Consider the following 15,196-nt stretch of genomic DNA (forward strand, 5'->3'; position numbering starts at 1 on the left):
CGAACGGAAAACTACTGTTTTTACAAATTTTCCTTGTTAGGAAAATCAAAAAAAGAGAAATTTAAAAAATTAAAAAGCTGATCATTGCACGTTAGACCTTATTAAATTTTTTTAATCTGCAACTTACTTTCAATCTCTAATTTACTTCAATCTGTAACGTTACATTATGTTGAATGCACTTTTAAATAATATTTTACACATTTGTCTTATCGCAGGTTTGGGCTTAATATACCTTAACGATAAGTTGATCGATGTAGGTCGTCGCAATTAACCGCGTTGAAGAGCTCGTTCAAGAATTCATTTCCGAACGTTAAGTAATGCATGAATAATCAAAGGAGAGCACCACATGCCGTAAGAGTAACAGCTACGGTATTATGTACACGTATATACGTTCGCGCGAGAATAAGTAGCCGAGTGGTTATCTCAAAGGTACTAGGTTGCAAGAATTTTATAGCAGCTGTAAACAGAAGCGAGAGCAAGTCGAGCGAGGAAATTAACGGCAGTAAAGACAGGAGGCATATTCTTCACAAATTACCTGGCTCCTCTTTCTCCTCGGGACAGACATCCCTTGCGCAGATTACCTCGACTTCTAGATTTCCCTTGCAGAGGTAGAATCCTAGCTGCATTTCGCCATTCTGCGCACCTGCGGTATTCGTGATCGCAATTAATTGGCTGTAGAAATATCCAGCATGAGCAAATGTTGTAATAAAGAAACTTATATAACTTAGGAAGATTATCAAGTATAGCAATCAAATATATTTTAGAGAAGAGTCCTTTTTCACATCAATCTCAATTGCGTTTTACAATTAGATGAGATTTAAAAAAAGAGGGAAAAGAATTTTAAAATATTTGAAATTGAATGAGTATAATTTTATTTTTTAAGGAGACCACATTAAAGTATATACTTTACCGCTGATTATTTTAAATGCCCTTGGCACCACCTGTCCGCGACCCAGTTTCAGGTCGACGCCATTTTCATTTTTTGCCGACTGGCTGTAACAACAAAACCGCGCTTACATTAATTCAGTTGTATTTAGCTTAACGAATATTAATATAGGGTGATGCAATTATTATTAGATTATGTCCATGTTATGTAAACATGATGATTGAATCAAGATATCAATAATAGAATGACAGAAAGCGTAATTGATGAGTTTGTAATGGACACACTGAAAAGAAACACACGAAAATACGAGTCGAACAGAGTAATATATTGTAACTTGTCGTGAAAAAAAACGAATTGCGTCCTACCTCCATTTTTCATCTTCGTCGGATTCGCTGTTTCGATCATAAAATTTTTCAGGAATCTCCATTACGCTGTCTTTGCGCTCACCCCGCCCTACGAGATGAAAATCATTGTTTTACTCTATTGATCATCGGATAGGCTGCAATATGCATGGCATTGCAGGCGTAGAGTAAGCAAAAAGTTGTCACCAAAATATCTTGTTCATTAAACAACACAACACTTTTGTTAAATTATATTCCTATTTATACTTAGATTATTTGGAAGTGCACATCCACGCAAATTGCAGTTAACAAGTGAGAAACAATTTGTATTTGTCAATCAGAAGAGGTAGTTGTATAGATGTGTCGTTTCAAACTCAGTATTGCGATAGATTTCTCAAAGAAGCTTCCTACTGGACAATATGATAGCTGCAAAGCATCTTCGATCGTACGAATTTCAGTATCATCAATGTGTGTTTCTTTAGCGAAAGATCACGTCGTAATACGTGTAGTTTGTGGAATATGTTCTTCTTCAAATTTACTTTTTAATTCCGTTCCACATTTCTTATTCAACGATATTATGATTATTTTATATGTATAAGTAGTAACTTCAAATATGTATAACAATAATAAATAAATTTCTAACATTGTATTGCATTAAAATTCTAAAATTGTATTGTATTAAAAATTTAAATATTAACCATTATTTATAAAATATAGTGTGTGGCTCCTATAGTTGTTATTTACAATATTTTTTTACTATTATTAAAATAAAATAAAAATAAACACAATATGCTATCGTTTTTATAATATAAGATTCTTAATTATTTATAATATCAATCTTGTTATAGGAAAATCGATGAAAACGTATTTGCAAGCAATCCGATCAATGAAGCTGCCGACCGAGTCGTGAAATTCAACGACCGAAGCTTCCTGAATTAGGTAAATATATGTAATAAGTTCCAAACATGTTCTCTACATAGAAATAAGATACAAACTTTGGCTCTCTAAAGTATCAGCGATAGCAGAGAGTTTCAACGCCCTACAAGGAGGAAAGTTAGGTCTCGATATCTGTAATAAGATAATTAGAAGCTCAGAGAAGAACTAGTTGCTTTACTACTAATGTATTTTATCTAAATCGAAGTTCTCGTTCTGTGTGTATGAGATTTACACCTCTTCGCTACTTGTATGACAAAAAATATTTCAATGGCTTACTCTTATTTAATACTGTCATTAATTGTTTAAAAGATGTACTGTTATTATTTGATTAAATATCACTAATAATATATTTTCTACATACTAATGTAAATGTTCTTCGACGAAATTTGTTAAATCACGTGCGAGCGTAACATAGCATGAAAAGTTTTAAATATATACATACTTGAAAATGGATCAAAAGCATGAAAAAGTTTAAAACGAATTGCGAACCAATAGATATACAATAGTATAAAATTACTACAGAAATATTATGTAACCAATACAGATATAGTTCGTTGAATAAGTCAATAATATTAATTAGTAAAGTGCTACTTGTTAGATGCTCATATCAATATAGTGCTCGAAAGGGACGTGCAACAATACAACGACTACATTTGACTTTTCTTACCTAAAATCACGATTGTAGATAGCAACAGTGGTAGCAGCAAGTGGCTAGCGCTCACATTGTCTACGATAATAGAGCTAATAGAGCGTTCAAGCGGATATTCTTTACAGCTTTACTCACTCTAGTACAAGAAATAGTTCGGAAGAGGAAAGTAAAACGAAGTCAAACAGGACTTACAGTAGGAAACGTGGATAGGATACTTTTTCTGCTACTCACCTGTCTGCAGATGGTTCAAAATATTGCAAAACTTTCGCAACATATTATTAAATAAGTAAGTGAGTAGGATTAGTTGATTCACCTATTTATCGATTGTGAAAGTTATTAATATTAAAATAATTAAAAAATACAAAGAAAATGCAAATATTTTTGTGTAAATATTAGATATATTGATAAAATTATAATAATTATTAACTATTATAAATTTGTGATTTAAGAATTTTTAGTAATTGATTAGCTCGAGTATATTATTAGTGTTGATTAATAATGAAAAACGATTTTAGCAGAGAATATCATACTTTCTCTAGATATTAAAATGTTATTTATAGAAAAGAGAAAAAAAATGCATTAATTAGGACATTTCATAGAAATAATCGCTCATTCTTCGTATTCAGAAAAATTAAATGGATTAGTAAATAAGAGTAGGGAATAAAATATAGTATCAATTGACGTACGTAAAAAATTAGCAATATGGAGGAATTGTGAGAAAAATGTAATTAATCTTGCCGTATAAAATATTATAGAACAAGGAAAAAAAACACGAAAAAAATACAAGCAAAGAAGAAAGAAAAAATGTTTCGTAGATAGAATTCACCGGAATTTACGTTATTTTTATCTTACTTTTTTTGTTTTGTGATAAATGGCATTGCGTACATCTCTGAAAAATAAAATATGGCATGTACCAAGGGAAAAACAAATTAATGTCATGTGCGCGAGAGAAAACCGCACGAAGAAAAAAAAGAAACCTAGAAAATAAAGAAATATGAGAAATGTCAGAACAGTATTTTGTAGCACAAGTATCTATGTATGTTCTTCCAAGTTCTCTTTTTCAAGTTATCTCGTTGTTATCGATTAGGGAGAATTATAGAAAAATGGTGGATAAGAGAAAAAAATATAAAAAGGGAGGAAAAAGGATCTCTCTAAATATTATTCAAAAAGTCAAATAAAATTTGACGTCTTTTAGATGCAAAACTTGTGTGTGCTTCTACTTTTCGTCTGTTCGTAATCTGTTTACGGTCTGCTTACAGTCTGTCTTTGTAATTAATGTAAATCCGTCGTGTAGAATCAGTAACAATGTCGTCGAGAGGGACCAACCGAAGAAGCAAAAGTCGGAAGCAAAATTCTGCTCAAGATATACAATACAGGTAGAAAGATAGACAGAGAGAAAAAGAGCGATAGACAGTGAGCGTTAAGAGTGTGTCTTACCGGAAGCCCATAACGTTGGTTGACAGTGCCTTGCGGTTATTTATCGAGGTGGTGTGGAGTGCGGCAGTGGGAAGGAGGCCGAGTTACCGGTCCTCGGAGACACAGGCTCGCACTGCCACACAGTAACTGTTGGGACTACGCACTCTGTTGTCGTTGTTGGTGGTCGATTGGTGGTTGGTTGGTTAGTTGATTGGTTGTTTGGTTGGTTGGTTGGTTGGTTGGTTGGTTGGTTGGTTGGTTGGTTGGTTGGTTGGTTGGTTGGTTGGTTGGTTGGTTGATTGGTTGGTCGTGCGTGCGTGGCCCACGATTTGTCGTCGATAATCGGGGTTGTGACGATGGCCAATGGCGTTTCGACCGAGCGAACCGAATGTTTCGCGATTCAAGTTGAGTATGGAGCGTTCAGAGTTTTGGCATTGGCGGACGATGCCGACCGAGAAAGGATATCAAGATAATCAACAATACAGTGAGACATCAAGTTTAGAGTGCACGCCGTGTCCGAGGCTGTACACTTGCGCGGACGAAGATGCACATAGATGCCAATAGAGTTTTGAAGGCGAGAGACTGATCGGGTGATTGCGATTCTTTGATAATTAATATTCGGGATGCTTGATGATTGGCGACTTACTAGCGACGAGGTAGATGATGCTGAATACGCGAAACGGTTTGGCAGCAGTTTGTAACACGTGAACGAAAGAAAGAAGAACCAGCGAATACGGGTAAACTATCGTAAGCACTTTATCCTGTGCCGCGTTGAATTTATTACACTTTCATATATAATATTCCGCAAAAACGTTGGCCAACTTACGTCTCATGAAATCCGTAGCCTACTTTCTCGTAATGTAAATTTACCCTGAGTTTTCATAACTGTGCCAGTAAATAGACGTGGCAGTAATTTCGCGTTTGTTCGTTTAACTAGTGGAGTTAATTTCAACAGATGGAATGTCGCATACAAATGTTAGCGTGTATCATATCACGTAATAAACTGTACAAGTGATGTGATATAATGGAATGCACTGCACTCCGAGTTTCCGTTTTGATAAAATACTGTAAAAATTAAGGAAATTAAAGGAAAAGCACCGTTGCGATATGTTGATTGTTCCAATTATCCATCGTTTTAATAAAACATCTTTCAATAATATTGTCGCAATATCCACCTTGTACCTTAAATAGTCAGTACGCGCTAGAAGCCGCCAACTAAAGCGACCATCAAGTTTGAACGATGAAGAAACGATAATCTTGCTGAGAGAGAACGATCAGCAGCGCAACGCTTGATTATGACAGCTTGGCACGCTTGGTGTCAATGCGGCAAACAACATTCGAAGGAGCGGATGAAGGACTGAACAACGTAAGAACAGAGATAGAAAGAGAAAGAGAGAAAGAAAGCGAGAAACAAAGAGAGAGAAAGCGAGAAACAGAAACAGCAATAGATCGGCGCAAAGTCACACATGTGCGTGCAACAGCACAAGAAACATAGCGAGTTGTGTCTTCTGCTGCTCGGTTCACACGTGATTGTGAATTATCGGCTTCGTAAAGTCCGAACAGAGGAAGAAGGAAGGATCGATGCTCGGAGACTGATCACTGTCAGGCTGCGAGGCGATGCGAGCAATCATCAGCAGGCAACAACGGCGCGCAATAGCGATTGCAACATAGATGAGCAGAGAGCACACTTCGCGTTGTCTTTTGCCGACCGAGAATGTGGAGAACGAACACCGACCTCTCCATGTAGAGCACAAGCGGACGGAACGGCACAGAGGCGAGATGAAGAGGCGAAGCGGTGGTTTATGCCAAAACCACGTTAGCCGAAGCAATTCCGTCGACCGGGACGATGACTTCGCGAAACGAAAAAGCAGAGGATGATTGACGAGCGAGGCTTGGAAATTTCGAACAGATTCAAGCGAAACGTTCGTTCAAGTGGGGAGAATTCAAGTGATCCGTCGATAATCGAGACTGCGATTCTAGCTTGATTCCTCTCTCACGCCGATAGATCAGTTCCGCACAGCTTGGAGAATCTGTGTTGACTGTCAGTAGCAATTTGCAATATTCAAGAATGAAACGTCCGCCGAATTGAACCAAATCGAGTACGTAAATGATGAGATAAGCGACGAGGATTGAGGACGACGCAACAGAAAGTGTTGACGGCGGTCATCGTCATGGTCGACGTTAGACATGAAAATCTAAAATTATATGAAAGTATCTGAAAGTAATCCCGAGATTATGTCGAGGTCCTTTCCAGGCCAGGCTGTTACCACTTCGAGCCGTCCGATTCAGATAGCATAAATTGTGAGGGTGCGGTTTTTAGCAAACGAATGAGAAATTTTTCGTCGATAATGTTCGCTCGGTCAAACCGCGCGGGATTAACGAGACGTGATAGTGCGAGACAGATAAATAGTAATTGCACCGACATCCGAAAACATGAATGTAGAAAAATTTCAAGAAAATGCTTCTAAACTCTATACAAGATGTTCATACAAAGTGATAAACGTGTAGATGAGAACTATACTAATTGTGATCGGAAGATTGATTACAAAATAGAATGAAAGGCAGAATATCGAGCTGATTCTCAGTTATGGAATAATTCGTAAAAATTTCAATAATTAGAAAAAAATATCTTTACGCAAAAGTTATGTGTTAATGCGGCAACTTTTACTTTGTAGGAGTGTTTTGCTTTCTTTGTACTATGTAGTAAACAGTATAGTAATGCAGCTGTAAAAATAAAAACAAAAAAAAGTTTGTTTTAATTTTGATTGGCAGCTTTTTCTACTTTCAAGATTTACATTTTAATAAATTATTTTTGTAATTTATTATATGTAAGATATGTTTTTAATATAATTCTTGCTGACTATGTTTTTATAATTTGCTTCAGTTAACGCGTTAATAAAGAAACAATATTTACAAAAATGATAAAATAGTGAATAAATCATTGAAATTTTTTCTTCTATAAAAATCGAAGAGGAAAGAAAGAAAGAATAACGCCCACAGAAAAAGAGAAACAGGCAGATGGCTCGTGTAACGCATGAACAATGAACGTGATGGGACATATATGAAACGATGCGCGAACATCCAGACAAAATGCACACACGCACTCGCACACTTACATACATTTAAATGCACGATCACGACATGATGGATATTCATTAATGAAACTCGATGACAGTCAGACTAAACAATGATAATGACACGATAGGCCGATGAGACGAAACATTAGTAACATGGTGACAAAAAGAGAAAGAAGGCGTGAGAAGAAGAGAGAAGAGAAGAAAGAGAGAGAGAGAGAAAAAAAGTGTGTCACAAAATGCAGTAAAAATGATCGTGGAGGTGTGACGAGCGAATGGAGTGGTACAAAGACAGACAAAGAGACGGACCACGGACGAGCGAGTGATGGCCAAGAGAGAAGCAAAGAAACACTTATACTCACGGCTGCTGCTGCTGCGTCTCTTGTCCCCAGAGAGACTCATAGTTCTGTTGAGTTCGCCCTTGACCGCCTTCAATGATCGCAGACCCTCCAGAATCTCCTCAGGATCCCTCATCGGTCTGGTGAACGAGCTCCGCCGTCGATCACGATTGTAATAAACTACGTTGGGCATGTCAGCTTCGCCCATGCTTCCACCTGGAACGAATTTAATCAGAAACGATCAGATATAATCTCGAGAATTATCAGAATGACGTCGGTCCTGATGACATGGGTTCGTATTGAATCCTCCTGCGACACTCACGTTTACTGTCGGTGCCGCCTTGACTTTGGAAGCTACTTCTACGGCTACCCGGCAAGGATCTGCTGTAATCCCGACTGAGCTCGTAGGGCTCGACCTCGAGCTGTTCGGACTGGCTGGAGCCGCGTCTAGAACTGCCGTGCCAAGCCTGGTCCGGGTGCAGAAAGCAAAATTCCGGACTGCCGCTGTCACTCTGCGTATCGTCGCTATAACTACGGTCTCGCAGCTCTTTCCTCAGCAATCTCTGGGCAATGTCCATCGTCAGCGAGCCGCGTGGCGAACAATACGGCGACTTGCCTGTTCGAAGTCCGCGTGGGTCTTCCAGCCGGTACCTAACATTTCGTGCATTACAATATTTGATACATGTGAGAGATACTTAGCGAAAGAACTCTTGACTCTTTGCATTCTCATCCTAATATCACAGTCTGATAAGTTTATAACCCGCGACAGCGATCTGCAAAGTTATTCTCACTTTCTCTCTGGTTTTTGTCTTCATTTCTATTGTTATCAAATTTCACTTAGCGCGAGATTTCATTGATTCTATTGAATGTATAAAAATTCTTACAAACGTAACATTGCACAGACACACTACTTATTCCATCATCATGATAGAACTATTAAGCTGCAACAATTATTATTGTTGTTCATTTGGTGCGAAGGAATCTTCACAATCTTTCCTTCGAAAAATGTACTTACCAAACTGCTCTGTCATTTTCAAGAGCTCGCTGAACATCGACAGTACATTCACCAAGGAACACATTGTCGCCTTCGGGACAGTAATCCCAAAGAGTCACCTCGATTGCACGTTCCATCAGGCTCTCCCCATCAACTCCGGTAAAGAACAATGTAGCGTTCCAGATAGGTTTCTGGGTCGGTTCAGCAACGATAGTTTTCAAAGGAGTTCTATCGCCGCTGTGAAGGTCAATACCGATTAATCAATCTCTCGTTTTAAGTCTCGTAACACATCATCAATAGAATGAGCTAAGTAAAGAAATTATAAAAGAAGGTCGATATAGGAGCACTTGAAAGGGTAGTTAAATGGATCAATCACCTATATATAAAACCATTCTTAAGTATCATTCATACAGCGTTGTATCCTAATTTCGTATAGATTTTCTGAGTATTAGTGTATAATTTATGACGCTTACTTCATTCTGACACACAATAAATTTGTACGATCGGAAATCGATTTTATAGGAGATCAACGTATCGGACATGTCCAATCCGAAAATTTATGAGATGATTGTGAACTTACCATGGCGGTGCAAGGACGAGCTTGGCAAAAGCCTCTGGTAACGTGCCGAATCCGGTGTCTTCCCGAGCACACAAGTCATCAGCCATAAAGACCGAAACGACCAGTTCTTTGCGTTCCGTTTCGTACGAAACCTGAATCTGTACGCGACCGGTCACTTGCCTCTCCTTTGCTAGTTGCTCCTAAAATATCGGAAATCAGCTTCAACATTCCAGATATAACAAAGAAAGGGTTAAAATTTCCTGAACCTATGAGTGATAACGAAGGTTCCTTATCTCTCATAATTGAGGTAGTTTTCAAGATATTCTTACGAGACACAGATGTGTGAAAATGGATATTATGGTTAAACAGTTATCAAAAGTAACGTTGAATATATAGCGAATATTGAAATACAAAAGAGCATAATTAAATATCAGAACTGTAAAATATCGCGATAATTTAAATAAAACAAATTTAAGAAAATATCTGAAAAACAGGAAGGATTAATAATTCTGAAATATTAGAAAACATATTTATTAATCATTTCATGCAGTGCAATAATATCGATTAAACAATTGGGGATATAAGTAATTAAAAATACCGATTAAATTCTTTTGAAGAATTTTTTAATGGAACCTTCGTTTGCTTCACTCGCGGCATTCATGTAGAGCCGGAAGCAGAATTAGTTTTGCATGCAGAAGCGATTTTGTGGTGAAGTTTTGTTGAAGAGGTAAAACAAAGACGAAGAATGGGCAAACTAAGAGCAATCCTCGAGGTTCGGTTTTACTCGTGTCAAGATCCATTCCGTGTCGCAGATCTCATACAGCATAGCAACTATGGATGAGTAATCTTATGTGTACATGTGTATGTATATGTGCGTATGTATGCAGGGGTGTAGTCCTAAAAAAGGTTCTGTTCCTAGATCTCGCTTTTGCCTAGCTTTCATTTAACCCTTTACGACTTGCTAATCAATTGATCCTTTTCTAATTAATAAAATTAAGTTGTTAAATGCTGAAAAACTATTAACTGAATATTACACAGTTGATTAAAATTTATAGTTTCTTAGATTATAATATAAAGATATTAAATTTATATATATAATATTAATATATGTCTATCAAAAATTAAAAAATTAAAAAAAATACATTTTACAATCTCTGTAAATTTTATTATCAAGATTTACAAATATTAACATTCTCAGAGATGCAGAAGTTCCTTGGAGTAATTTGTACTAAAATCTTTATAATACCTAGCTTTTGCGATTTTCGTATTTTCGAAACTCTTCCAGATTTCTCCGAAATTATTAATATTTTTATTATTATATAGAAATATGTAACATATCACGCTCATCACAAAATTTGTCTTACTTTGTGTCAAATCGGTAAAATAGGTTTAAAATATGTAGCAATTTTTCAAAGAAGACGTATTAACGGACTACAACCCTGGATATGTGATACAGCCAAGAAAAACGTTCGTTAAATAGGTTTCTGTTAATTATTATTAATTTGTTTCGTTTTTTCTCTTTTTCGCTACGATCGATGATTTATATATGTATTCTTCTTTCAGTCTTCTTCTTCTCGCATTTCTTCACATTTTCTTCTGATGTTTCTACGACATCCCTCACGTCTTCTCGACATGTAAGCCTCTATATGCATGCCTTCTGCCGTGTCCAAGTCTCTCATAATAACAAAAGTATAAATCGTCCATTACTCTTTTTTTTACGTACGGTTTTTCCAGACTGTAAACTGTTTGCTACATATTCACATATGTATTTACGGTAAAAGTTTCTTTCTACGCAAGCAGACATGTATGTATCGCGATGCGCTTCTTCGGCTGCAATGAGTTACAACGACGTGTATTTTATACAAATTATTCATTATTTCTGTGTTTAATACTTTAATTTAGTAAATAGTTTAACAAATTTGACGCACGCTCTTGCACTTTCTCAAAGAAAATTTACTTGCATAAATTAAAAGGAGTACCGGCAATCTATTTTAGAAACATAAAACAATTGGTATCATAATTCTAATTTTAGTTTTGAGAAATACTCATTCTAAAAATGGATTTATAAATGTTGGAAACTGAATATGGATTTAATGTGCTAATTTCAAAACTTAAATTCAACACTATGTATGTACATAATTCTACGGGCGGAGAGACAATTTCTTCACTGGTATACTAATATTAAAATTAAATTGTTTCATGACATATTATTAAATTTTTGGATAACATAATATTTACGAAACGTAATATTAAAACAATGTTTGTTATATAAAAAAAATTGATCTGTTTTTTTGTGCCGTTGTACCATGAATTATCACTTATTAAGGTAATTATGTACTTTAACGGACCCAGCCCCGATGACCTTGACCTTGACATATGTTGTCAATGTCACCCTCCTGAGTGACCTTGAAGAAGTTTTAGCCGTCGCTCGTCGTTTGTTAAAAGTTATAAACAAAGAAAGTTTAATGATTTCGCACGATTTTTAGCTGTCCACGTGAAGCAAGAACATGATACTGACATATATTACAAAGGTTACCTTCCCGAATAACCCGCACTAGGTTTTAGTCGTCGATCGTTGTTTATGAAAAAGTTATTAACAAAAGAAATTTCGAAAATATAGTAGTTATTTTGAAAGAATATTGAACATTGAAAGATATAAACGACGAATATGTATATGAACGAAGAAAGGAAAGTCATTTAAAGCAGTGAATTGTTAATATATAGAATAGTTTTTTTTAATATAAGTACAAAGTATTCTTCACTTTAACCAAAAGCACAAACAGTTAAATACAAAGTATTCTCTGCTTTAACTTAACCTAATTTAACCTAACCCAAACCTATTTCTGATTTAAAGCTAAAATTCCATCAAATATACTCTTTCGTAAACGTATATGGTATCGTAAAATTATGCTTTATTCATTAAACATTTTTGTTAATAACTTTTTAACAAACAACGAGCGAAGGGTGAAACCTAGTGCGGGTTATTCGGAAAGGTGACTTTTGTAATATATATCAAACTCAAGTACTTGCTTCGCGTGGACAGCTGAAAATTCGTGCAAAATTATTAAACTTCTTTTATTAATAACTTTTTAATAAACAACGAGCGACGGCTAAAACTTCTTCAAGGTCACTCAGGAGGGTAACCTTGACAACATATGTCAAGGTCAAGGTCATCGGGGCTGGGTCCGTTAAAGTACATAATTACCCTTATTAATATGACGTTTCTTAAACGATACATCCATTACGAAGTTAAACATATAATCAGGCGATAACATAATGGTTACTAATAAAGTAACTACGACACACATTCGTTCTGAAGCCGAAGAAGAGCCACGAGACAAGCGTTGATATACATCGTCAATCTACGATCGTTTCCAAAGCGCGCATTTCCCCAGTATAACAAACGGCTAGTGTCGCGATGGCGTTTCGCAACGCCGTCTCTCCTCTCCGGGAAATTCATCCGATGTGTACTCGAAAGTACACTCGGTCCATTAAATCACACATATCTCGCATATATACTAGGGAAAGCGACAATGTGACAACAACCAAACGCCCGCGTATTTCCATCCGAGCAATCTGGACGCTCGTCCGTCGTGAAAATGCTCGTTGCCGTGAAAGATTATCGGCTTCGATGGTTCGTACGGTCGGTCATCAATCAACCATCGGATGAGAACGCTCGCATTTAATTTTTCGATAAAAATCGAACGAGCGGAGCTATCGAGTGCCCGTTATTCATCGCGCGCGCGTGGCAAAGCGCGTTGCATGTCGTCGGAAACATTGAATCATTGACTGCACTATCGGCGATTATCGGCATATTGTAATATTGCGCGAGTGCGCGCAACTACGTGGAATTTCGCAAAGAGATCTGAAAAATATTATATCTGCTTTCACGCCTTTGCGCGTCGGTTACAATTGCGAACAGTATCAGGATAATGCGCTCGGACGTTTGGCGTTTGTGCGTCGCTCAGGAGTTTCATGTTCGTGTGTTTGCGCTCGCAACGAAAATTAATTAAACAGATGGACAGCTAGAAGTGGAAAAGAGATGGAAAAAAGAAAGAGAGAGAGAGAGAGCCATAGAGTTACCATAGAGTTGCCACATATGTGTAGATGTAGATAAAGAGATGAAAAAGAAAGAGAGAAGTGGTACATGATTTATGTGAAGTGAGATGTCATTGAGCTAAACAATGAGGCAGCCACAGACGTACGGATAAAATTGGGCGCAAGAGAGGGAAAGAGAGAGAAAGGGAGAGAAAAAGAGAAAAGAAAAGAGAGAGAGAGAGAGAGAGAGAGAGAGAGAGAGAGAGAGAGAGAGAGAGAAACGAGTCGCAAAGAAGAGGAAAACGCTAATGTACAACTAGAATTCGTGCCAGTTGGGAGAGAGTAGCGTGGAGGGCCAATATGCTAAACTTGCTCAACATGGACAACTTACATTTTGTCTTTCTCATTTTTCTTTCGTCTCAGCGGATCTATCGCTTTTTTGTCTCTGATCTTTTGTTTCGTTCTTTTTTTAACACGGTGCAGTCGATTATTTGTCAGCGGGTATATACAGGGAGACACATAATTGCATATATATATATATGTATGTATATGTATATGTATAATATAAAGAAACGTAGATGAGACATCGAGTATGTACATACGTATGGGCAGAAGTATAACGGAATTATACTTAGAGTAACGTTAGAGCAGAGAGACGAAACAGAGTGTGTGTATGTGTGCGTGTGCGCGTGTGTAGAGATATCCAGAGAGGAGTTTCGTGTACTACATCTCTCATGAAGTACATCGGGACACGTGAGAAGAGAACAAGAACAAAAGCAAGAAACACTGGAGACAGAATCAGGTGGACGGTGAGGAGGGAGAGTGTGATATATAAGGGCGGGAGACATCAACTGAGCGAGATATATATTTATCGAAAATAAAATCGAGACTGACAGGAGAGAACCGTGTGAGAGTGTGATAAGGAGAGAGAGACAGTTAGAAAGCGCGCGGGACGAAGATGGATATACATTTATACATATATATGATCTTTCTCTGGCAGGGTAAGTTACATAAAGAAAGATCGAGTGCCACAGCCTCCGTGTATGCATACAGTCGCACTTCTCCGCGAGAATCTCCTTTGGTTTTCCCGCCGTATCTCCTTCCCGTTCATTTCCCAGCTTTGAGACCACTTTCTCGTGAACGAAGAGGACTCGAACCTCTCGCAGTCGCGGATTTGGTATTGAAATTTTTCAAGACTAAATCTGGTATAGTGTCGGGCAACTCCGCGGGCGAAGGAATTAAAAAACTAAAAGGTACAACATTTTATAAAGCAATTTTTTCCTTCGGATATAATACCTGTAAGCACAGCCTTTGTATTTGCGAAAGAGCTGGCTGCGTTATACGCGCACGTTTGTTTCCAAAATTACGTTATGTAGTAATAAAGTTTTGAAGCAAAATAGGAAGCTGGACAAGTAAGCGAGTTAAATTTAGTAATGTCCACATTTTCTGAGCTTCATTGAACGTTTCAGATTGTAAAAAACATGTAAAGTTTGAATGGTGAAGTTACTTGCGGTATACAATGATCAAAGGTGAAACAGTTATAACAAACGCAATGCGTTGTGTTCAGTTATAACATATACACGGTATAATAACGTAAATGAAATACGCTCGACACTATTCGATCATCTCTTTCAAGCTTCCAAAGTTTGGAAAAAACGAAAAGTTTGTTCAGTTAAAATGAACAATTTGACACGAATGCTTCGCGACGGATCGCTTCCAGGCGACTTTATTCCGCGCGAGATCAGCAATAAAGCAGAGAAAGGAGAACAGCAACGACACAACTCGCCCCAACTGACACTTTCGTTTTCACAGAGCGCGCGTTTCTTTTTTCTCTTTTCTTTTCATTTTTTTTTTTAATGTCGTTATCGTTGCACGCGTGTTCATTGCACAATTGCAGCGCGTCTTGCTTCTCTCACGTGAAACAAAAAGTGAAAAGCGTGACATTCGTTCTCTCTCACAAAAGCG

The 15,196-nt window shown here is 37.2% G+C and overlaps 1 protein-coding gene across 9 annotated transcripts in view; it reads right to left on the reverse strand.

Moving 5' to 3' along the window:
* The window catches only part of LOC105281988 (regulating synaptic membrane exocytosis protein 1), a 105,075-nt gene that overhangs the window by 8,913 nt on the left and 80,966 nt on the right, over window positions 1-15,196 (reverse strand). For 2 of the 9 annotated variants that reach the window (XM_026971226.1, XM_026971225.1), the window contains exons 15-21: window positions 9,215-9,393; window positions 8,656-8,871; window positions 7,963-8,291; window positions 7,665-7,856; window positions 1,252-1,339; window positions 911-993; window positions 536-643 (exon numbers count right to left, since the gene is read on the reverse strand). In XM_026971226.1, the coding sequence (XP_026827027.1) occupies window positions 536-643; window positions 911-993; window positions 1,252-1,339; window positions 7,665-7,856; window positions 7,963-8,291; window positions 8,656-8,871; window positions 9,215-9,393 (1,195 nt within the window). Of the gene's footprint in view, window positions 1-535; window positions 644-910; window positions 994-1,251; window positions 1,340-2,222; window positions 2,296-2,830; window positions 2,905-4,249; window positions 4,394-7,664; window positions 7,857-7,962; window positions 8,292-8,655; window positions 8,872-9,214; window positions 9,394-15,196 lie in introns of those variants that run through there. The other 7 variants (XR_003406798.1, XR_003406802.1, XR_003406799.1 and 4 more) reach the window with 7 other exon arrangements.

This window comes from Ooceraea biroi, chromosome 7 (genome assembly GCF_003672135.1).
Source record: "Ooceraea biroi isolate clonal line C1 chromosome 7, Obir_v5.4, whole genome shotgun sequence".
Classification (NCBI taxonomy): domain Eukaryota; kingdom Metazoa; phylum Arthropoda; class Insecta; order Hymenoptera; family Formicidae; genus Ooceraea; species Ooceraea biroi.